Source organism: Monodon monoceros, unplaced genomic scaffold (assembly GCF_005190385.1).
Source record: "Monodon monoceros isolate NGI ecotype Baffin Bay Population unplaced genomic scaffold, NGI_Narwhal_1 Super_Scaffold_8, whole genome shotgun sequence".
NCBI classification, from domain to species: Eukaryota; Metazoa; Chordata; class Mammalia; order Artiodactyla; family Monodontidae; genus Monodon; species Monodon monoceros.
In genome coordinates, this window is record NW_021703785.1 from 17,997,684 (window position 1) to 18,022,846 (window position 25,163).

Consider the following 25,163-nt stretch of genomic DNA (forward strand, 5'->3'; position numbering starts at 1 on the left):
ATAAAAAGATCAAAATGTAGCACATCTACTTACATGACTTAAGCAGTGAAATGATTTCCTCCATTAAATTGCTCTCAAGCAGACTAAGTTTCCCACTAAAATGTATTAGCTTCTTTCTTCTTAGGAAACACAAAGGCTGATTTGTGTTCAGACATTTTCACTACATAGAAACTAGACAGAGGGCTTTACTTATTGATAAAGTAGCCTGTTCAGTTATGATACAGCAAATGTGATCTCTCAAATGGCTTTTAGCACATATATTTAGCTTGTTTTTATGGAACTAAGCCTAAAGCTACTTATTCTATAATTAAATTAAAAGCAGGTATTCTTCTTGTAAGAGAATTCGTTCCAGTAAAGTTAGTCTTTAGGAAATTTCTTCTAAAGCTGTCTTGCCTTCTCATGATTCTTAAATAAAATTGACAGGTCACAAAGGGAGAACATGACAATTTATTATAACAAATTATATTTAAGAAAGGCCCTTTTTTCACTTTTGTAATTGATACTTAAATACACAGCAAAACTCACCCTATTAAATATAGCAGGTGCAATTTACTAAACAAAAAATAACAAAAGTTATACATAATATTAACTGACACTCCAGTAGAGATAATCTCATGTCCTTATACTACTGATCAGTTGTCGCCAAACTTTTAGCAATATCACCAAAAGTTTTCAGCAGCCTAAACCCATGTTAAAAGTCTAAACATTCCAGGTTTTAGATTTCTCCCAATCTTTTGAATTTAATGTGCTCTATCTTGATCAATTTATCTGACAATATGTGAAAAGGTTTTTAGAGTATACTTGAAGACAGAAGAAAATGTTCAACTACCATTCATTGGGTCCCAAAAGGTAGGTTTGATTTGTCATGATCTTCTTCGGCCATGCCTTCTTACTTGGAGGGATTTAGTTTTGACATTAAAAGATGAGAAATCATAATGAAGCTTCCCTGTTCAAAAATCTTTAATGATTCTCTCAAACTCAAGTTGATGTTTCAAGTCTTCTTTCACGTGAGTCCAACTTACCTTTTCAAGCATATGGTCCGCAATTCCCATCCACATCTCCCTGTTCTGGTAAGGTTGATTTATTCACTGCCCCCTTTATCTCTAAACTGTATTTTCCATATTGTACACACTATCATTTTCATCAGAAAAAATCATTACATCACTTTCTGTGGGTGGTTAATATCTTCTAGTTCAGTCAGTTCAAGCCACCAAGCTTTGCTTAAAAGGCATATCAATATATTTGCCTCCAACAATTTCACATGAATAAATTCCATAACATAAATAAGGTTGTTTTCTAAGACATCTAAAAATATTACTGGATTAAAACATCTTCAAATCTGACATGTCACAATTTCTATAAAAAAATCATCAATTCATCATGAACTACATTTTAATTCAACTTAAGTTCTGTCCTGATTTATTATATTTATTTTATTTAATAAGTATAGTTTTAAAAATTAATCAGCTTTGTGATTTAGTTCTGTATGTAAACAAAGCACAAATTATTTAAATAGATTGACATTAATATACTTATTTAAAAGGAATACTAGCAGAAGTTATATTTTGCATTGAACAAAAGCAATAATTTTGTTTGAAAAGCAGTGTAATCTAAAGATTTTCATTCTAATAATATACAGAATAGCTAATGCTTTATAAAAGGAAAAATAAATTAAGCTATTTTATTGTAGCAATAAGGAATTGTACAGAGGAGATGACTAAAATAAGAAAAAGATCACCTGTTTTCCAATGTGTATTGTAATTTTATAACCCATTGATTTTATTTCTGAATATATTGTTTGAATTAAGGTTGAATTCTGGTCGTAGCTGACCCTTAAACATCCAATTAATATTTCCTATTTTACTATTTATCAGACTTGTCTACCCTTCGATATATCACACTGGTGTTCTTAGGAAAATCACATGAAGTACTAGAGGAAAAAATTAGACAAATATGTTTTTAATTATATTTTTGAAAATGAATCTATCATTACCCATTTAAAAGTGACGAGACTTTGTTTTATAGACAATTTAATAAAATCTAATAATCATGTCTGTTCATACTGAAGTAAAACCATGGGTCAGAGTATTGCAGGATTTGGCAGAACCCCCAGAAAGGCATAAATTTCACTAACATTACAGACTCCCTACTCTAAGTCAATTTATATGCCCCAGAATAACCTCAGAAACAAGCTGTGAAGGTCAGAAAAAGCTAAAACCTCATTTTATACCAGAATAATATGCAAAGACAAAGAAGTAAACCTAGACAAATTTACCAGTATAATAATAATAATAGGTAAATTACAAAGCAAGATTTATGTTCAGTTTCAGAAATGATACATTTACCTTGAAAGGCAGCTGTGTTTCGAGATATCAGAAACTTTAATGTAGAGCTGGATGTTTGAAGCACCTGCTGCATATCTTGGCGAGCTGTGATTTGATAACTTTCCTCCATCTTCCTGGTGCAACATGCAGGGTTTTTGGCTACGCAAACCTGAAGATCAGGCCCTGGAATACATAGAATATTTTTCATAATAATTACCTGTTCATTTAACAAACATTAGATGTTACGTATCAGACATTAATGATCAGCACTGCACATTACAGGTTCATGTTCTATATGCCCACCAGAAAAATGATACCAGTGGGTTGACACCAGCCTTAGGATACCCTGGATCCCACAGGAAGCTGTGTCAGAAACTGGCCCCATCCACCGGCAGGCAAAAAACACAAACAAAGGAAGGTTTAAAAATATGCTACTAAACAACAAATGGATCACTGAAGAAATCAAAGAAGAAATCAAAAAATACCTAGAGACAAATGAAAATAAAAACACAACAATCTAAAATCTATAGGGTGCAGCAGCAGAAGTTCTAAGAGTGAAGTTTATAGCAATACAAGCTTACTTCAGGAAAAAAAAATCTCAAAAGCACAACCAAACCTTATACCTAAAAGAACTAGAAAAATAAGAACAATGACAACAATAACAACAAAATATTAGTAGAAGGAAAGAAATCATAAAGCAGAAATAAATGAAAGAGAGAATTTGAAAAAACAAAAAAACAGTAGAAAAGATCAATGAAACTAAGAGCTGATTCTTTGAAAAGACAGACAAAATTGATAAACCATTAGCCAGACTCATCAAAAAAGAAAGAGGGCCCAAATTAATAAAATTAGAAATGAAAAAGGAGAAGTTACAACTGACACCACAGACATACAAAGGGTCACAAGAGATTACTACAAATAATTATAGCCCAATAAAATGGGCAATCTAAAAGAAATGGATAAATTTCTAGAAATGCACAATATCCCAAGACTGAACCAGGAAGAAACAGAAAATATAAACAGTCTAACTACCAGTAATGAAACTGAATCAGTAATAAAGAAAAAAAAAAAAAAGTCCGGGACCAGATGGCTTCATAGGTGAATTCTACCAAACATTTAGAGAAGAGTTAACACCTATCTTTCTCAAACTATTCCAAAATATTGCAGAGGAAGGAAGCTTTGGAACTCATTCTACAAACACAGCATCACCCTGATACAAAAACCAGGCAAAGGTATCACAAAAAGAAAATTACAGGGCTTCCCTGGTGGCGCAGTGGTTGAGAGTCTGCCTGCCGATGCAGGGGACACAGGTTTCGTGCCCTGGTCCGGGAAGACCCACGTGCCGCGGAGCGGCTGGGCCCACAAGCCATGGCCGCTGAGCCTGTGCTCCACAACAGGAGAGGTCACAACAGTGAGAGAGGCCCACGCACCGCAAAAATAAAGAAAATTACAGGTGAATGTTACAGATGAAAATAGATGCAAAAATCCTCAACAAGGTATTAGCAAACCAAATTTTCAATATTATATTAAAAAACTCATACATCATGATCAAGTGTAATTTATCCCAGTGATGAATGGATGGTTCAATATCCCCAATCAATCAATCAATCAGTGTGATAACCACATTAACAAATTGAAGAATAAAAATTATATGATCTCAATAGATAACAGAAAAAGCTTTTGACAAAATTCAACATCCATTTATGATAAAAACACTCCAGAAAGTGGGCAGAGAGGAAACATATCTCAACATAGTAAAAGCCATATATGACAAACCCAAGCTAACATAATACTCAGTGGTGAGAAACTAAAAGCATTTCTTCTAAGATCAGGTACAAGAAAAAGATATCCACTCTTGCCACTTTTATTCAACATAGTGTTGGAACTCCTAGCCACAACAGCAGACAAGAAAAAGAAACAAAAGGAGTCCAAACTGGAAAGGAAGAAGTAAAACTGTCACTGTATGCAAATGACATGATACTATACATAGAAAATCCTCAAGACACCATCAAAAACCTACTAGAGCTCATCAATGAATTCAGTAAATTTGCAGGATACAAAATTAATATACAGAAATCTGTTGCATTTCTATACACTAACAATGAACTATCAGAAAGAGAAATTAAGGAAACAATTTCATTTACAATCACATCCAAAAGAATAAAATATCTAGGAATAAACCTACCTAAGGAGGTAAAAGACCTGTACTCAGAAAACTATAAGACACTGATGAAAGAAATTGAAGATAACATAAATATACGGAAACATATACCATGTTCACTGATTAGGAGAATTAATATTATTAAAATGACCATACTACCCAAGGCTATCTACAGATTCAGTGCAATCCGTATCAAAATACCAAGAGCATTTTTCACAGAACTAGAACACATAATTTTAAAATTTGTGTGGAAACACAGAAGTCCCTGAATAGCCAAAACAATCTTGAGAAAGAAGAACAGATCTGGAGGAATCATGCGCCCTGATTTCAAACTATACTACAAAGCTACAGTAATCAAAACAGTATCGTACTGGCACAAAAACACATACATATATCAATGGAACAGAATAGAGTACAGAAATGAACCCACACTTACATGGGCAATTAATTTATGACAAAGGAGGCAAGAATATACAATGGGGAAAAGACAGCCTCTTCAATAATGGTGTTGGAAAAACTGGACAGCGACACACAAAAGAATCAAACTGGCTACCCTCTCACACCATGCACAAAAATAAATTCCAAATGGGTTAAATACCTAAATATACGGCCCAAAACCATAAAGTTTCTAGAAGAAAACATAGACGGTAAGCTCTCTGATATCTATCTTAGAAATATTTTGTTGGGTATGTCTCCTCAGGCAAGGGAAACAAAAACAAAATAAATAAATGAGCCTATGCCAGATTGAAAAGCTTTTGCACAGCAGAGGAAACTATCGACAAAATGAAAAGGCCACCCACTGAACGGGAGAAGATATTTGTAACTGATATATCCAATAGGGGTTAATATCAAAAATCTTCAAAGAACCCATACAACTCAATATCAAAAAAACTAACAATGCAGTTAAAAAGTAGACAGAGGTTCTGAATAGACATTTTTATGAAGAAGACATACAGATGGTCAACAGACACATGAAAAGATGCTCAAGATCACTAATCGTCAGGGAAATGGAAATTAAAACCATAATGAGATATCACCTCACATTGTCCAAGTGGCTATTATCAAAAAGACAGCAAATAACAAGTGTTATCAAGGATGTGGAAAAAAAGAGAACCTTTGTGCATTGTTGATGAGAATGTAAATTGGTGTAGCTGCTATGGAAAACAGTATGGAAATTCCTCAAAAAATGAAAAATAGAACTACTATATAATCCAACAATCCCACCCCTGGGTATTTATTTGAAGAAAACAAAAAACACTAATTTGAAAAGATATATGCACCCCTATACTCACTGCAGCATTATTTACAATAGCTAAGATATGGAAGCAACATAAGTGCCCATCAATAAATGAATGGATAAATAATGTAATATATATATCATATGTGAGATATATATATCACATGTGATATATATATAAAGTTAGTCATGAAAAAGAATAAAATCTTGCCATTTGTGACAACATGAATGGAACTAGAGGGTATTATGCTAGGTGAAATAGGTCAAACAGTAAAAGACAAATAGTGTACGATTCCACTTATATGTGGAATCTAAAAACCAAAACAAATGAACAAACAAAACAGAAACAGAGTCATAAAAACAGAAAACAAACAGGTGGTTGCCAGAGGGGAGGGGAATAGGGAGAGAAAGAAATAGGTGAGGGAGATTAAGAGGTACAAACTTCCAGTTGTAAAATAAATGAGACACAGTGTGGGGATATAGTCAATGACTACATAATATCTTTGTATGGTGACATATTGTAACTAGACTTATGGCAATTATTTTGAAATGTATTGAAATATCAGATCATTATGCTGTGTAACAGGAACTAACATAGAGTTGTACACCAATTGTACTTCAAAAACAAACAAACTCATAGAAAAAGAGATCAGATATGTACAGGGAGTTGGAAAAGGGGCAACTGGATGAAGATAGTCAAAAGGTACAAACTCCCAGTTATAAAGATAAGTAAGTACTAGAGATGTAAAGTACAATGCGATAAATATAAGTAACATCGCTGTATGTTATATATGAAAGTTAAGAGAGTAAATCCTAAGAGTCTCACCACAAGGAAAAACTTTTTTCTATTTCTTTGATTTTGTATCTACAAGAGAGGATAGATGTTCAGTAAACTTATTGTGATAACCATTTCATGATGTATGCAAGTAAAATCATTATGCTGTATACCTTAAACTTATACAGTGTTGTATGTCATTTGTATCTCAATAAAACTGGAAGAAAAAAAAACTACAATGCGATACCACCTCACACCCATTAGAATTCCTATGAAAAATACAGATAATAACAAGTGTTAGCGAGGATGTGGAGTTATTAGAACACTTGTATACTGCTGGTTGGAATGTGAAATGGTAAAACCACTGTGGAAAACAATATGGCAGTTACTCAAAAACCCAAAAGTAGCATTACCATAAGATCCAGCAATTCTACTTCTGTATACATACCCAAAAGAATTGAAAACAGTCTTGAAGAGATATTTGTACACCATATTCGCAGCATATTATTCACAAAACATGGAAGCAGCCCAAGTGTCCATGGATTGATGAATGGTAAGCAAAATATGGCATATACATACACTGGAATATTATTCAATCTTAAAAAGGAAGGAAATTCTGACTTATGCTACAGCATGGATGAACCTTGAGGACAGTACACTAGGTGAAATATGCCAGTCACAAAAACACAAATATAACTCCACTCATATGAGGTTCTTAGGATCACCAAAATCATAGAGACAGAAAGTAGAATGGTGGTTAGCTGGGGCTGGGCAGAGGCGGGAGACTGGGGAGTTACTGTTTAATGGGGACAGTTTCAGTTTTGCAAGATATAAAGAGTTCTGGAGGTAGATGGTGGCAGTGGTTTGTGTAACATAAACGTAATTAGTACCACCGAACTGTGCACTTATAAAGTGGTTAAGATGGTAAATTTCATATTTTACTGCAATAAAAAAAATTAGAAACAAATCTTGCTAATATGATTAACAACTCTTATCCTAGACAGGAGCCCAGGGCAAGCCCCGTTATCCATAGCAGGTACGCTGGAGAACAGAGAAAAAGGTATGCAGCGTGGAATAGTGCCTAAAGAGGACAACCCTGAGGGTAAACCATGGGGTGAGCTTCAGGGCATCCCAAGCCTACCCAGGTTTCAGGACAATTGTATTTACATGGCCCAATATAATACAGTTATGCCCTTATCTTAGGGTAGGAGTAACGGTTATGGTCTTTGATCTCTGCAGAGTTTCACAGCTTCCACATTAGCTCTTCACTGACCAACTGTAGATCAGCAAACATAAAATATGCAAATGTGCATGTGCGCGCGCACGCGCGCACACACACACACACACACACACACACAAACACAACAGCCACCTTTCAATCTCCTTTTCCACAAAGATTCAGCCTCAGGCTTCAGTTTCTGTAAGTTAGACAAATAAACAGCAGCGTCCTTGAGCACTGCACAAAGGCTCAGACACATAAAATGTGTCACAGTAGGTAACACCTTGGCAATTATTTTTTATTTATATTGCCTAAAGTTATACAAATGCAAATTCCACTTCAAACAGTAAAACTGACTTAAAGAAAACAAAGCTATCTTCTCAGCTTTCTTCCTAAATGGAAAGACTGAGGAATTAGAGTTCAGAGAAAAACAATGATAGAGACTGCGGAAGAGAACCAATGAATAAATATTAAAAGATATAAACATATTTGCTACAGGAAAGACTGCTAGGGAATAAAAATAATGATAATAGTAACAACAACAACAATAATAGATCACTGCAAATATCTCTCCAGAATTTAAATACCTAACATCACTTTGCGAGATCACATTCTTTTTCTTTTTTCTTAACTGTTCAACTAAATTTTTTGTTTTTACATCTTTATTGGAGTATAATTGCTTTAAAATGGTGTGTTAGTTTCTGCTGTATAACAAAGTGAATCAGTTATACTTATACATATGTTTCCATAGCTCTTCCCTCTTGCGTCTCCCTCCCTCCCACCCTCCCTATCCCACCCCTCTAGGTGGTCACAAAGCACCGAGATGATCTCCCTGTGCTATGCGGCTGCTTCCCACTAGCTATCTATTTTACGTTTGGTAGTGTATATATGTCCATGCCACTCTCTCACTTTGTCACAGCTTACCCTTCCCCCTCCCCATATCCTCAAGTCCATCGTCTAGTAGGTCTGTGTCTTTATTCCAGCCTTACCCCTAGGTTCTTCATGACATTTTTTTTTCTTAAATTCCATATATATGTGTTAGCATACGGTATTTGTCTTTCTCTTTCTGACTTACTTCACTCTGTATGACAGACTCTAGGTCCATCCATCTCATTACAGATAGCTCAATTTCGTTTCCTTTTATGGCTGAGTAATATTCCATTGTATATATGTGCCACATCTTCTTTATCCATTCATCCGATGATGGACACTTAGGTTGTTTCCATCTCCAGATTATTGTAAATAGAGTTGCAATGAACATTTTGGTACATGACTCTTTTTGAATTATGGTTTTCTCAGGGTATATGACCAGTAGTGGGATTGCTGGGTCATATGGTAGTTCTATTTGTAGTTTTTTAAGGAACCTGCATACTGTTCTCCATAGTGGCTGTACCAATTCACATTCCCACCAGCAGTGCAAGAGTGCTCCCTTTTCTCCACACCCTCTCCAGCATTTATTCTTTCTAGATTTTTTGATGATGGCCATTCTGACTGAGATGATATCTCATTGTAGTTTTGATTTGCATTTCTCTAATGATTAATGATGTTGAGCACTCTTTCATGTGTTTGTTGGCAATCTGTATATTTTCTTTGGAGAAATGTCTATTTAGGTCTTCTGCCCATTTTTGGATTGGGTTGTTTGTTTTTTTGTTATTAAGCTGCATGAGCTGCTTGTAAATTTTGGAGATTAATCCTTTGTCATTTGCTTCATTTGCAAATATTTTCTCCCATTCTGAGGGTTGTCTTTTGGTCTTGTTAATGGTTTCCTTTGCTGTGCAAAAGCTTTGAAGTTTCATTAGGTCCCATTTGTTTATTTTTATTTCCGTTTCTCTAGGAGGTGGGTCAAAAAGGATCTTGCTGTGATTTATGTCAGAGTGTTCTGCCTATGTTTTCCTCTAAGAGTTTGATAGTTTCTGGCCTTACGTTTAGGTCTTTAATCCATTTTGAGCTTATTTCTGTGTATGGTGTTAGGGAGTGATCTAATCTCATACTTTTACATGTACCTGTCCAGATTTCCCAGCACCACTTATTGAAGAGGTTGTCCTTTCTCCACTGTACATTCCTGCCTCCTTTATCAAAGATAAAGTGACCATATGTGCGTGGGTTTATCTCTGGGCTTTCTATCCTGTTCCATTGATCTTTCTGTTTGTGTGCCAGTACTATACTGTCTTGATTACTGTAGCTTGGTAGTATAGTCTGAAGTCAGGAAGCCTGATTCCTCCAGCTCCATTTTTCATTCTCAAGATTGCTTTGCCTATTCGGGGTCTTTTGTGTTTCCATACAAATTTTGAAATTTTTTGTTCTAGTTCTGTGAAAAATGCCAGTGGTAGTTTGATAGGGATTGCATTGAATCTGTAGATTGCTTTGGGTAGTAGAGTCATTTTCACAATGTTGATTCTTCTAATCCAAGAACAAGGTATACCCCTCCATCTGTTTGTATCATCTTTAATTTCTTTCATCAGTGTCTTATAGTTTTCTGCATACAGGTCTTTTGTCTCCTTAGGTAGGTTTATTCCTACCTAGATATTTTATTCTTTTTGTTGCAGTGGTAAATGGGAGTGTTTTCTTGATTTCACTTTCAGATTTTTCATCATTAGTGTATAGGAATGCCAGAGATTTCTGTGCATTAATTCTGTATCCTGCTACTTTACCAAATTCATTGATTAGCTCTAGTAGTTTTCTGGTAGCATCTTTAGGATTCTCTATGTATAGTATCATGTCATATGCAAACAGTGACAGCTTTACTTCTTCTTTTCCAATTTGGATTCCTTTTATTTCCTTTTCTTCTCTGATTGCTGTGGCTAAAACTTCCAAAACTATGTTGAATAAGAGTGGTGAGAGTGGGCAACCTTGTCTTCTTCCTGATCTTAGTGGAAATGCTTTCAGTTTTTCACCATTGAGGATGATGTTGGCTGTGGGTTTGTCATATATGGCCTTTATTATGTTGAGGAAAGTTCCCTCTATGCCTACTTTCTGCAGGGTTTTTATCATAAATGAGTGTTGAATTTTGTCGAAAGCTTTTCCTGCATCTATTGAGATGACCATATGGTTTTTCTCCTTCAATTTGTTAATATGGTGTATCACATTGATTGATTTGCATATATTGAAGAATCCTTGCATTCCTAGAATAAACCCCACTTGATCATGGTGTATGATCCTTTTAATGTGCTGTTGGATTCTGTTTGCTAGTATTTTGTTGAGGATTTTTGCATCTATGTTCATCAGTGATATTGGCCTGTAGTTTTCTTTCTTTGTGACATCCTTTTCTGGTTTTGGTATCAAGGTGATGGTGGCCTCGTAGAATGAGTTTGGGAGTGTTCCTCCCTCTGCTATATTTTGGAAGAGTTTGAGAAGGATAGATGTTAGCTCTTCTGTAAATGCTTGATAGAATTGGCCTGTGAAGCCATCTGATCCTGGGCTTTTGTTTGTTGGAAGATTTTTAATCACAGTTTCAATTTCAGTGCTTGTGATTGGTCTGTTCATATTTTCTATTTCTTCCTGATTCAGTCTTGGCAGTTGTGCATTTCTAAGAATTTGTCCATTTCTTCCAGGTTGTCCATTTTATTGGCATAGAGTTCCCTGTAGTAATCTCTCATGATCTTTTGTATTTCTGCAGCGTCAGTTGTTACTTCTCCTCTTTCATTTCTAATTCTATTGATTTGAGTCTTCTCCCTTTTTTTCTTGATGAGTCTGGCTAATGGTTTATCAATTTTGTTTATGTTCTCAAAGAACCAGCTTTTAGTTTTATTGATCTTTGCTATCATTTCCTTCATTTCTTTTTCATTTATTTCTGATCTGTAGATCACATTCTTAAACGTGGCCCAAGAAGGCCCCAAGTTGGACCACTTCTTCTTTCCCTCCTGCTCTAGCCTCATCTCAAGTAACATCAGCCACTGTACTCTTCCCTTCACACACCAGCCTTCTTTTACTTCCTCATATTCACCAAGTGCCCTCTTTGCACAGAGCCATTCTGCACGCTTTTCCCTCTGTCTTAGACAGTCTTGCGGCAAACACACACCTTCCCTGACTTCATTCCCATCTATTTTTCTTTAGGTCTTAATTATGTCTTCCCACAGGAACTTTCCTTAACCCCACCGACAGCTCCAGTCCCTACTCTATGCCTTTGGACTGCCCCTCATTCCTCTTCATTGCACTTATCATCATAAGAAAGCAAAGCCAAATGGACCCCAAACAGATACTACATGGTAACAAGATATATTTTTAAAATATTTCAAAGCCTGGCTTCAAAGAACATGGCATAACTGAGCATGCTTATGAAACAACAAGAGTACGCAACCCAAGCTCAGGAGCAGCAGTCGTGTTTCTGATCAGTAAAACCAAACTCTGTGAGAATGAAAGTGCTAAAAACAAAATGAAATTAAAAATAAAACAGCAGGCTCCTTGCTGAAGGGGCCCTCGACCAGAATTGTGTGGGCTTTTCTTAATTGCCTACCCAGAAGCAGCAGTACTGGTTACTACGTTTTCCTTTCTGTCCCTGTTAACAGCCATCTACCTGCTTGTGTACTTTTGTTAATATGTTAAAACAGGAAAATTGGGAGGCATTCTGGAAAGATGGTGAAAGTGGCAGCATATTTTCACGATCTCCAAATCCCCACATGGACCAGACAGAACTTGAAACCAATTCCAAAAAATACAACAAAACTGGGTGACGTAATATCCCCACAACCTTCAAAATATATGTGGAGTGGGGAAAAAACAGCAACAGCCACAGATCTTCACAGTATCAGGGTCTGGGCAGAAGAGAGAAAAATGAAAGAGAGGGATAATGTCTGAAGGACCTAAGGACAGATGAAGCCCCAAAAAGCCAATCAGAATTCACAAGAAAGCACAGTGGACCAATCTGTGAACAGCAGCTGAAATGGAGAGTTTTGCCCTCTCGATCACTGGATGTGTGCAAAGAAGCCAAGATTAAAATGAATGAATTAGCAGGAGCAATCCAGACCCCTATGAACTCTCCAAAGAGATCCAGCAGGCTCCTTTCCAAGGAAGAACCCCACGCAGAAGAGAAACGTCTGGAAGCGGAATGAAAATTCAACAGAAGAAGGAGTTAAGAGACGTACACAGAGAAGGTCCAGACCAAAGTGGGAAGGGAAATAAATCCAGGAAATTTCAGAAAACAAGCAGCCATACTTTTAAACACTACATAAAACCAACAGAAGAAGAAACTCTGTAAAGTCACAAAAACTATTCTGAAGTCTATTTCAACCTAAATTTCCAAGGAAAAACACCAACTTCATGTGAACATCAAAAAATATTGAGGTCAAATCTCACACAGAGTTATTACGATAAAAAAGGGAAAAAGGAACAGAATAACATCCCTACAGACAAAGAAATCATGCCAGAAAGACATGCCCTCCCCCACAAAAAATAAAAAATTCAACCATGCTATTTCAAAGCAAGCTAAAAGATGACATAAAACATGAAAGAACAGCACAAATCAGAGTTTTAAAAATTCAGATATGAGGTGACAGTACTCAGGAAAGAATTAAAGATGAAAGAAAAACATTCTGAAGAGAAGACTAAACTAGAAGAAACACAGGAGCCAATCACACAAAGGTAATACCTTAAGAGAAGCAGAGGGTGGAAAATAAGGAATTGTGAAAAATCAAAAAATACAAAAGGATTTGAAAGACAGTGACAAAAAAAATATTGTTTATTATGTAAACCCCTGAAGAAGAAAACAGGACAAATACTAAAACCTGTATTTTATTTTATGCTGTAACTGTTGTGAGGGTGAAATGGGATAAAACAAATAAGTAATTATGGACTATTCAAATTCTGTTCTCTAATTCTATCCTGTATCCTTGAAAATCAGGATTTTTTTAGTGAAGAAGAAAAGAATACAGACATAATAAAGAAGAGGTTGTAAAACTCTGCAAAATAGATAGCTAGTGGGAAGAAGCCACATGGCACAGGGAGATCAGCTCAGTGCTTTGTGACCACCTAGAAGGGGTGGGATAGGGAGGGTGGGAGGGAGATGCAAGATGGAGGAGGTATGGGGATATATGTACACGTATAGCTGATTCATTTTGTTATAAAGCAGAAACTAACACGCCATTGTAAAGCAATTATACTCCAATAAAAATGTTTAAAAAAAAACCATAAAGATATCAAAAAAAACAAAAAAAAACTCTGCAAACTTGACTTAAAGTAGCAATATGAATGCACGAAGAAATTTACCTTTAAAAAAATATATTTCCTAGTTTCACTGAAAAGGCCTAGGAACAATGAATAACTGAGTGGCAAACGGTCCCCCTTGTGCCCAGATTATAATCTTGAAATACCAATACTCTCAAAAAGAAGTCAGTGCTTCTCTAAGAAATGCCTCCCTCTAGGTCTGGGGCAGGAAAGAGATAAGATGACAGACTAGCTAAGCATCTTGTCCACCAGATAGCCAAGAAGCTAGGGTCAAATAACCCTAGTTATTTGCTAATAGACTTGCTAGTAGATAGCAAATAACTACCAGGGTCATATCAAAACGGACTCAGGAATCATATTAGTCTGCCAGGGCTGCCATTACAGAAGACCACAGACTGGCGGCTTACACAACAGAAATTTATTTTATCACAGCTCTGGAGGCTGGAAGTCCAAGACCAAGGTGCTGGCAGGTTTGGTTTCTTTTGAGGCCTCTCAAATCCTTGGCTTACAGGTGGCACCTTCTCTGTGTGTCCTCACGTGGCCTGCTCTTTGTACATGTGCTCTCTCCATGTCTTTCTTCTTATAAGGACACTGGTAATGTTGGATTAGGACCCATCCTTATGACCTCATTTAACCTTAATTACCTCCCATCTCCTAAGTCATATTAGGGGCTAGGGCTTCAACTTAGGAATTTGGGGAACACAGTTTAGCCCATAGCAGAAGCCATCTTCAACTATCATACTAAGGGAAGTAAGTCAGAAAGAGAAAGACAAATACCATATGATATCACTTATATGTAGAATCTAAAATATGACACAAATGAACCTATCTATGAAACAGAAACAGAATCATGGACATAGAGGACAGACTGGTGGTTGCCAAGGGGGGAGGGGGTTGGGGGAGGGATGCAGTGGGAGGCTGGGGTCAGCAGATGTAAGCTTTTATATACAGAATGGATAAACAACAAGGTCCTGCTATACTGCACAGAGAACTATATTCGATAGCCTATGATAAACCATAATGGATATTTTTAAAAGATTTTATATATATATATATATATATGTAACTGAATCACTTTTCTGTACAGCAGAAATTAACACAACATTGTAAATCAACTACTTCAATAAAAAATATTAAAACTGAAAAAAAGTCAACTTCAAAACGTTTTTGTTGGCTAAACATGGGACAATTTAAGCATCCCTAATAATAATTGCAATGGATTACAACCAATCAAATAAGCTTAAATCCAAGGGTTTTCTGTATCCATGCTTTCTCTTACAAAAAAAAAAAAAGACAACTTTTAAAATAGTACCACTGATTGATAATATACATTCTCTTTTTATTTCAAACATTTACCTCTCCCCTAGCCAACTAGCAGGATTTTTATGTTTGTAACACATATCAGCTTTGTTGATGGCTGACATAGGAAAGGGCCTTGGTGTCAAGACACTGACATCAAGATATACTTTAAGTTCCCCAGAATGGATGCTACATGTCATAAAATACCAAATTCTCACCAGATGAAAACAGGGCCTTGGAATTCAGAGTAGTAAGGTGATACTGGTAAATTTTTCTCTTTCTGTCTTTTCTGAGTGTGTCTTCTTGCCATACATTCTGAAACTGATCATCTGTGAAATGTTATCAGGGTGAAAGGGTTTTGACTGAGTCAAGTGTACTCCTTCATCCAGGTAGAATAAAAAATACTTAAGTCCATGTATCTAGCAGGAATCATGACAATGGCATTGGATCTCCTGAGAGCTGAGTAGCATCTGTTCCCTCTCCTGGAATTTCCTTTGAAGCTTTACCTCTTCCTCACTCACATACATGTTATTTAGATGAAATGGATACACACAAAAGGATGAAAACACAGCATTTTATCCTGTCAGCACAATGACTGATTCAGAAATAGACGGCCAGTCCCAAGAAAGAAATGCAGAGATATTTGCTGAGGCCTCCAGGAAAGCAAAGATTTCTCTTTTCTGCTGGACCTGAATTCAATTATGCAAGAATGCAAGTTTTGCAGATGCCGTAGTCATTTTCCAGCTCAGAGTAAAGCCTGGATCTACGACAGATTCTTCAGTTACCTACCTTATCAAGAAATCTAGCCAATACAACCCTAATAATATTTCCCAGGATTATGGCAGGCCAAATCATTCCACTCTCTTTTATGGTTTATTCCAGGACTTCAGAAGGATGTGATACTAAATGCAGCTTCTGACAACACTCTTTTAGTGGCCATTCCAGTTCTCTGCTCCAAAATGAAATAAACTGTGTTACGTCCAAGAAATAACAAGAAGGATTCCACTTGCAACATGGCAGTGCTAGCCACAGAAAGCCACCATGAACTGGGCAAGATACAACAATCAATGACCTGAAAGCCCTAGAGAGAGAACAAAAGAAGAAGGATTCTGGACAGGTGTCAGTATTTGGAGGAAATGGGAAAGCATGAGGTTAATTTCTCATCTCTGTGGCATTTGGCCTAAAACCTGTTTAACAGTTTTAAAGCTCATTCCTTTCTAAGTTCTGCCAACCCTGATCTGAAGGGCTGCCTAACAGTTCCTGATACCACCCTGCATCTTGGTGCTTTCCTGAACATTTGCTTTGTGTAGTTAATTGATTCCATTTAATTTGCTTCTCTCCCAAGACTACAAGCTCCGATAGGATAATGAGCACCTTTGCCTTGTTTCCCAATGTATTGCATGTAACTAGCACAGTGCCTGGAACAAAAGATCTTCAGGGAAGTATTAGTCTCCCTCCCTTTCTCCTTACTTGCACATAAATATTTTGCAAGAAGCCTAAGAAAGCACTTTCACGGCTTAAAATTAATGAGATAGTTTTCCATATAGATCCAGGATGAGCGTGTTGCTGAGGACATTAAAAACTGGTTCAATAAACATTTTGAAATAGTATTTATGATGATCGAATTTACATTTTTACAAATATTCCTCAATAATGTACCACTGTAATTTAAAGATTCATCTCTTTTCTTTTCTGGAATACAGGCACTGTCCTCTAAAAGTATATATTGATATTATTCATTAAAATAAAAAAATTTTTTTTCATAAGAGTATTAAGTGTTTCAGCTATTAAGGGTTTTTTATGGTTCTGGATTCAATAAAAAATGATAATAAAATTGAATTAAACATTCAATAAATAAAATAAGTAACATTTGCTAATCTACAAATTTAAACAAATAGGGTCAACATAATACCCACTGGTAGAGCAGTAATGCTGTCCCTCGCATATAAATGGCATCATTGATCCTTCAATGGATAATGTATTTAGTTGTTTTTCTAGTCACGGTTGATGAATGTTCACACAAAATCACATATTTAAATCCTTACTTTTATAACCCATAACAAAGCAATTCTCATATGAAAGTATGTCCTGAAGCAGAGAAAAGGTCTGCTAAATGGAATGCTTTCTCAAACTTGAAGTCATGAATTCGGAGTCGACACTCTGACATGTTAACCAACTCAGGAGAAAAAGCTGAAATATATATTAATACATATATCTGTTAAGAACCAGCAACAGTAGAGCCTGCTCCTTGAGGGATGGGAAAAAAAATCAATTGCAATCTCATCCCCTCAGTTTTAATGAGTCCCAAACTGTTCTATAGCCAACAATCCACACTGTTTCTCTAAATGAAGCCAGGCCCATGCAGCACGGCTCCTGCAAGCCAGGCTGAGGCTGAGATTCTGAACTATCTGGCACAAGAAACTGAGCATTACTTCTCCATTTTGAAGGATGTATTTGCATCCACAGATGTCCATGGTCTAAAGACCTTGTCGGTGGTGGGGTTAGCGGTGGGGAAGGAGAGGAAGCTCCCAACCATAAATGGAGTCCAGAGCAAAATGAATTGCCTGCCACAATTCCTGTGGAACCAGCCCACTTCACAGTAACCCCCTTTCCTCTGAGAACTGCTCTCTCAACACCTCCACAGGAGAGGTCCCTGCCAGTCTCAGGTATGTCAGGTGACCTCACATCTGTTAAAGTTTGCTGAACTGAAAGCAAGTAAGTGATTGAAACAGAATCAACTGGACTGTTTCATCTGAGAATTTAGCATTGGAGCACACAGAAAGTCTAGTCTGTTTTCCATCAGGCTGTTTTAATACATAATTTAGGAGTGAGGTGCCCATGCTATTTCACCATGGAGACAAAAAATCAGAGTGTACAGAGTAGAGAAATGAAGGGAAAGCCATCAGAGTTCTCTATACTTCCTACTGTAGTTCTTTTCCGAGACCAAATTATTTCCCCTATTATGGGGTTTCATAAGATACACCTAAGGCTTATAATTAGTGTTTCTTGCAACCAAAGTACCCAAGCTAATACTCTAGTGGAGGGGTAGCAGGAAAGAATGAATTGATCGATGTTATATAGAAGGATCTCAGGAACGGTGAAACACGCTGAAAAGCCCAGGCAAAGAAACCAGGCTTAGAAATTGTGGTGGGCAGGCAGAGTGCTTCTGGGTAGAGAATGGTGACACACTCAAAAGTGTCCCAACCCAAACACCAAGGCTACCTTTTGTGGCTAGAAATAAGTAATGTATTAAATACAACTCTTCACCAGCTCTACTACAGGGAACCCCACTGCCACCATGTTTGTTAACACACACATTAAAGGGAACTGTGTCACCCAGATACTTGTGAATAAAAATAAACAAAAGGGCTTACCTGGTGGCACAGTGGTTGAGAGTCCACCTGCCGATGCAGGGGACACGGGTTCGTGCCCCGGTCCGGGAGAAGCTGATACTAAGCACATCCTCAGCTCCAATGCTGGGAGCACAGACTTGGTTCCAAGTCTCAGCTGTGTGGCTCAAAGCAAACTGCTGGGCTTTGGACAAGCTACAGGCAGAACTTGTTTTAATGCACTTTGCAGATACTGTGTTTTCTTTTTTTACAAATTGAAGGTTTGTGGCCACCCTGCGTTGAGCAAGCCTTTCTGCACCATTTTTCCAACAGCATTTGCTCCCTTCCTGTCTCTGTGTCACATTTTGGTAATGCTTGCATATTTCAAACTTTATCATTATGATTATATTTGTCATAGTGATCTGTGATCAGTGATCTTTGATGTTACTTTTGCAAAAAGATTACAACTCGCTCAGATGATGATGAGCATTTTTTTAGCAATAAAATATTTTTTAAGTTAAATTTTAAAAAAAAGCACACGGACTCTCAACGTGCCGCGGAGCGGCGGGGCCCGTGAGCCATGGCCGCTGAGCCTGCGCGTCCGGAGCCTGTGCTCCACAACGGGAGAAGCCACACAGTGAGAAGCCCGCGTACCGCAAAAAAAAAAAAGGGGGATAACATGGTAGAGATAATAAGTTACACAAGTAGAGCTCCACATGGCAACATGGATGAATTTTAAAAGAATCTTTAAATGGCAAATGTAAGAAACAAAATGACATCTTTGGCACGGTGACATTTAGTAAGTTTAAATTATATATATGTTACACTACTGATATTTTTAAAGATATGTATATATGAGGAAATACATCAAACAAGAGTGGTTTAGGCAAGCAGAGGGGAGTATGGGGTACAGAAAAGATGAATGGGATGGAGAGAAAGGGATATTATCAAATAAGTTGAGAAAGTTCTTGCACAGGCTGCTAATAAATGTGCCACAAACTGAGAAGTATAATAATTCTACACTTGATTGCCTCAAAGAAAACAGAGTAATAACAAAACATGACTTTATATTAAACTTTACATTTATTTTTAAATAAAAACGAACAGTCTTAAGACTGTAGAGCAGATATACATACAAATGAATAGTGGCAAGGAACACCAGCTAATACCCTCAATTCAATCCCAACCTGCTAGAATGCATTTGCTCTAAGAAATGTTTTCCCCAAGTTTTCCATATCTCTCAGTCCTACCGAGTAAAAAAGACACTTTGTTTTCTACTGAGGATCATTTCATCAGCATCAATCTCTGACCCTATTCCTCTGGGGAAGATTTTTTCAGAAGCAACAGAATAAACTTCCAAGCCATAATTCCATTTGAAACCCAAGCAAACACAAATACCTGCTAAATTAAAGAGCAAATGGCTTTAGATCCTTCTACCTCCACAACTTCGAATATTTCTAAATCCAAACCCATCTTCACTTCTCATCTCAGAAAAAGGTATGTCTCTTCTCCCATTGAAGTTGGATCCAATGTGCATAATCTAACCCCTCCTGTTTTAATCAGGGTTCTCCAGAGAACAGAACCAATAGGATACACTTGTACCTATATGAATAAGATTTATTATAAGGAATTGGATCACATAATTATGGAAGCTGAGAAGTCCCACAATCTGATGTCTGTAAGCTAGAGACCTAGGAAAACCAGTGCTGTAAATTCCAGTCCAAGTCCGAAGGCCTGAGAACCAGGGGTATCAATGGTGTAAGTTCCAGTTCCAGGACTGCTTGAACAGTCAGGCAGAGAGAAAGAGAGAAAGAGAGAGAGAGAGAGAGAAACAGAGAGGGAGAGCGAATCCAGCCTCCCTCTGCCTTTTTGTTCTGTTCAGGCCCTCAGTGAGTTGGAAGATGCCCATCCACACTGGGGAGGGCCTGCTGCTTCACTCATTCCACCAATTCAGGTGCTAACCTCTTTATCTGAAACATGATCACAGACACACCCAGAAATGTTTAACCAGCTATCTGGGCAATCCGTGGTGCAATCAACTTGACACATAAAATTAACCATTACATTTCCTATAATTTTAGGCACTTCATTCATCTCATTATTTCCTCTTGCTCCTTTAGGATTTCCTGCTTCTATCTTTCTCCTAGCTACTTTCTTACAGCAAATTCCCTAAATTATGTAGTTCCTCTAATTTACACTCTTTCATGTCATCTTTTATACTGTTGCCAGGATGAACAACCTAACGCAAGAATATCATTGTGCTACCCAGCTTAAACTTCCTGCATGTGTGGACTTCCCTGGTGGTGCAGTGGTTGAGAGTCCGCCTGCCGATGCAGGGGACACGGGTTCGTGCCCCAGTCCGGGAAGATCCCACAATGCCGCGAGCCATGGCCGCTGAGCCTGCGCGTCCGGAGCCTGTGCTCCGCAACGGGAGAGGCCACAACAGTGAGAGGCCCGCGTACCGCAAAAAAAAAAGATCATTGATAGGGAGAAGGCAAACTGCTTTATGAAAATGAAGATTACCAAACTGGTTGAATCAGAATGTCTAGGGGAATGACTAGATCTTTATTTCTAAGGGACACTACAGGTTCTTGTCTTGCATACTAACATTTGAGAGACATGGATCTCTGCCTCACCATCCACTTTGCCTCATCTCATACCATCAACTCCACTACCTTTGAGCATAGAATGTTGTTCCATCATTTCCAGGCCTTTATACCATTTCTGCCCCAGGCTAGGATGCCCTTGACCCCTCTCTTCCTTTATTCTTTCTACTGAACACTTTCTCATCTTTCCAAATTCAGTTCAAACTTTTCTGAGGGCCCCTATTAGGATTACCCAATCCCTACTTTGAACTCTATCAGCTCTATCCAAAACACTATCTTAGTACGTAAAATATTTTTATTCTACATTTTCTTCCCTCCTAAAAACCATCAGCTTCTTGAGGAAAAGGACCTTGTAATTTCTCCTTTATCTGATAAACTACTAATTACTGTCTGTCAAAGAAGAGAAGAGAAGAGAAAGGAATGGAGGAAGGGAGGAAGGAAAGAAGGACTGGTTATTCTACACTAGTCTATGAGTTGTCTTGAAGAGTAATAAAAATTTTTTTTATGAAAATAGTGCTCATAAACTAGATGCTTTTTAAATATACTATAGATAGGACAGGATTTTTTTCTGAAACAAACTCAAAATTGGTAAGGCACATGAAAAAATGTGCCTTAAAAATCTTTATGTTCGGGCTTCCCTGGTGGCGCAGTGGTTGAGAGTCTGCCTGCCAGTGCAGGGGACACAGGTTCGAGCCCTGGTCTGGGAAGATCCTACATGCCCCGGAGCAGCTAGGTCCGTGAGCCACAACTACTGAGCCTGCGCGTCTGGAGCCTGTGCTCCGCAACGGGAGAGGCCGCGACAGTGAGAGACCCGCGCACCGCGATGAAGAGTGGCCCCCACTCTCCGCAAGTAGAGAAAGCCCTCGCACAGAAACGAAGAACCAACACAGCCAAAAATAAATTAATTAATTAATTATTTTTTTAAAAAGAGGCCTCTAAAAAAAAAAATCTTTATGTTCAAACAAACATTTATTCCTTCAGAACAACTTAAAATTTAGCCTTAACCAAAAAAAAAAAATTGCCTTTGAATTTTTTGAATTTAGAAAGAAGAAAAGTAAGGAACAAAAAGTTCTTACCTAATGATTTAATAGTATAGCAGATAAACACACTAATCCATTTTACCCAGGAAATGAGTAAATTATGGAGTAGAAGACTCTGCATCTGAAAAAGTGTTAACCCAAATATTGGAATTCAGAAAAGGAAAAAAGGTAAATAGCACTTTGAAAATTGGTTACATTTATTATAGAAAAGCTCTAATAATATACCCAAACACATTAAAAATTAACAAAATGATGGATTAAAAATCCTAGCAAGTACCTGGTGTATAGCAGGCTGTCAAAAATGGTATTTGCTTTTCTCTTCTCATATAGGTATGATAACTAAACATCCCATTTAAATGACAAACATCTCATTTTAAAATTAACAATCTATTTAGATGCCTGCCCTTGAGTCAGCTGAGATACCCTATTTCTACCTGCAGGCTCCATCCCACTCCAGATTCTAGTATTAACTGAATCCTAGTCAAGGGTTCAATTAAGTATCCAAAATTCATTCTGCATTGGTTCAACATATTTAGTACCTTTGCTTGTCCTGACATACTTTCATACCTGAATTCCAGTAACTAAATTATATATACTCCTACTGTTTATTCCATTTCTAACAATGGGGTCAAACTGTTTTCCCCAACCCATACTAGATTGCCAGCCTCCGTACTGGGCCCAGTTTCACCCAAAAACTTGGGTTATCAGTCATGACTATGATATCCAGAGCAGGGGTAACTAAATTCCAGGCTGTGTCTAAAAAACACTGGATTCTGGCAGTCTTCACCCACCACACTTTACTATCTAATCCTGCCACCAACTCCACCAAAAGAAGTCATTCTTGTCCCAAGAAAATCCAGCAATGTCATGATGAAATAGAATTGCAGGTCCCCAGGATCCTGTAAGTCTGCAGAAATCTATCCCTAAGTAAAACCAATCAACTGCTATGAGTTCCCATCCTCCTTCTATTACAGTGCAAGAGATTATATTTCTTATTACCTCCATAAATTTAATATCAGATTTATGATTTAGAATCATTATTTTCAAACATCACACAAAACTGAGGTCAGAAATCTTCATTTACAAAATACTTATAATGACTCATTACTTTTTCCTATCACGGGTCATTTTATTCCAAGTATGTATTATGACTGATTGTTTTATTTCTAATTGTTTCTTACTTGACTTAGAAACTTTTTTTTTTTTTTTAAACCGGTACGTGGGCCTCTCACTGTTGTGGCCTCTCCCGTTGCGGAGCACAGGCTCCGGACGCGCAGGCCCAGCGGCCATGGCTCATGGGCCTAGCCGCTCCGCGGCATGTGGGATCTTCCCGCACCAGGGCACGAACCCACGTCCCCTGCATCGGCAGGCGGACTCTCAACCACTCCGCCACCAGGGAAGCCCAACTTAGAAATTTTTAAGTAAAAAAAAAAAAAGGAATTGTACGCATACAGTAGCCTTTTTAAGCTCCTGTGTATCTGAGAATGCCTACTATCTTAAATACAGTTTCCTTCCAAAGTCTGTATCTTCCAGCTTCCAGTATCGTAGAGAAGTCCAACATCAACCTGCCTATTTGTCCTTTTAGTAACCTCTCTTCTTCTGACTATAAGTTTAAATGACTTTTTAAAGTACTAATGGTTCAAAAATTTTACCAGACTATAAATCATTTCAATAATAAAAATGGCCTCAAAAACAATAATATAAATGCTTAATAAATGGCCAAGTTAAGACTTGAAACCTGCAGCAAGGCTCCAAAGCCCATGCACTTAAATATTAGACCATAATGCTTCAAGTCTCTGACTCCGTAATATTTCTTCTATTATTTCTGAGACTGCCTTTCCTATGCTTTTCTCTCTCACTCTGAAATATTTATCAGTTGTTGGATCTTTCGACTGTATCTTGCACTCCTCCCATCTTTTTGTTCATAGTTTACATTACTTTAACCTTTTCTTCATAATTCAGGAGGAACTTCTAAACCTATCTTCTAATTCAGTCATTCAGGTTCTATTTAGCCTATTTTTCATAGGCTTCACTGCATTCTTTAAGAAAACCATGAATTTGACCTTCAAGAATCCTTTTCTATTCTCAGATTATTTTCCAAGATGTACAGTTTTGTCTTATGAATGCAACATGAAATATGAATGAGAAATTAGGAGGTATTCTTTTCTATTAAACATCTCTCAGACTGAAATTCAGGATCTTTTACAAGTCCAGCTGGTTTTCCATTTTTACATGTACCTTATAGAAGTTATCTGTTTTATGATGTATTTGGAGTTGCAATTAAGCTTGTCAAATTTTTAGATTTCTGTTGTTGAATTTCAGACCCAGAAAGGAATGTTAATCAATGTTTTCAGTCATGCTTCTTTACTAGCTGGGAGACCCAGGAGTCCAGGTGGGATAGGGAAGAATCAGCATCAGGAAGACACTGTGGAATGGGGAGTTTCAAGGCTCTGCCCAATTTTCTATACCATTTTTTAGGGTCTCCAGGGTGATGCTTCCTTCTTCAGCTGGTACCCCTGCCTTTGCTGGGATCAACATTAGCAGTGGCCCTGCTTCGCTTGGCATGCCAGTCTCGTTAGGGTGCACATATCCTCTGGGAGTTCCGACATGCGGAACACTTTAGGAAACAGCAGTATAATCAATACTTTTCCTCTCATCCGCTGTCTCATGGCCCACCTCCCTGGTAGGCCCTACAGTTCTGAGCCAAAAGGTGTTAGTGAGGCTGCATTAGGGTGACATTTCTGATTTCTGGAGCAACTTTTCTTCCACAAGCTTCAGCAAACTGTAAGCTTATTGGTCCCTCCCTCATTCTTACCTTCACGAACTTTATCATGGAGAAATTTGTCAAATATTTTGGTATTTGGGTGATATTCCACTGTGGTTTCCATAAAATGATACATGTTTTCCCTATTTTATTGCTTAATGACTTTTATCATAATGTGGAGGATGGGGAGGAAAAAGGAAGAGTTAAAATGCTAACATTCTGAATTCCACCTTAAAATGCTAACATTCTG

At 37.4% G+C, this 25,163-nt stretch overlaps 1 protein-coding gene across 1 annotated transcript in view; it reads right to left on the reverse strand.

Annotated features, from left to right (window-relative positions):
• The window catches only part of GPC5 (glypican 5), a 1,347,921-nt gene that overhangs the window by 1,304,790 nt on the left and 17,968 nt on the right, over positions 1–25,163 (reverse strand). Inside the window, exon 2 of the mRNA XM_029210190.1 lies at positions 2,346–2,507. Within this exon, the coding sequence (XP_029066023.1) occupies positions 2,346–2,507 (162 nt within the window). The remainder of the gene's footprint in view (positions 1–2,345; positions 2,508–25,163) is intronic.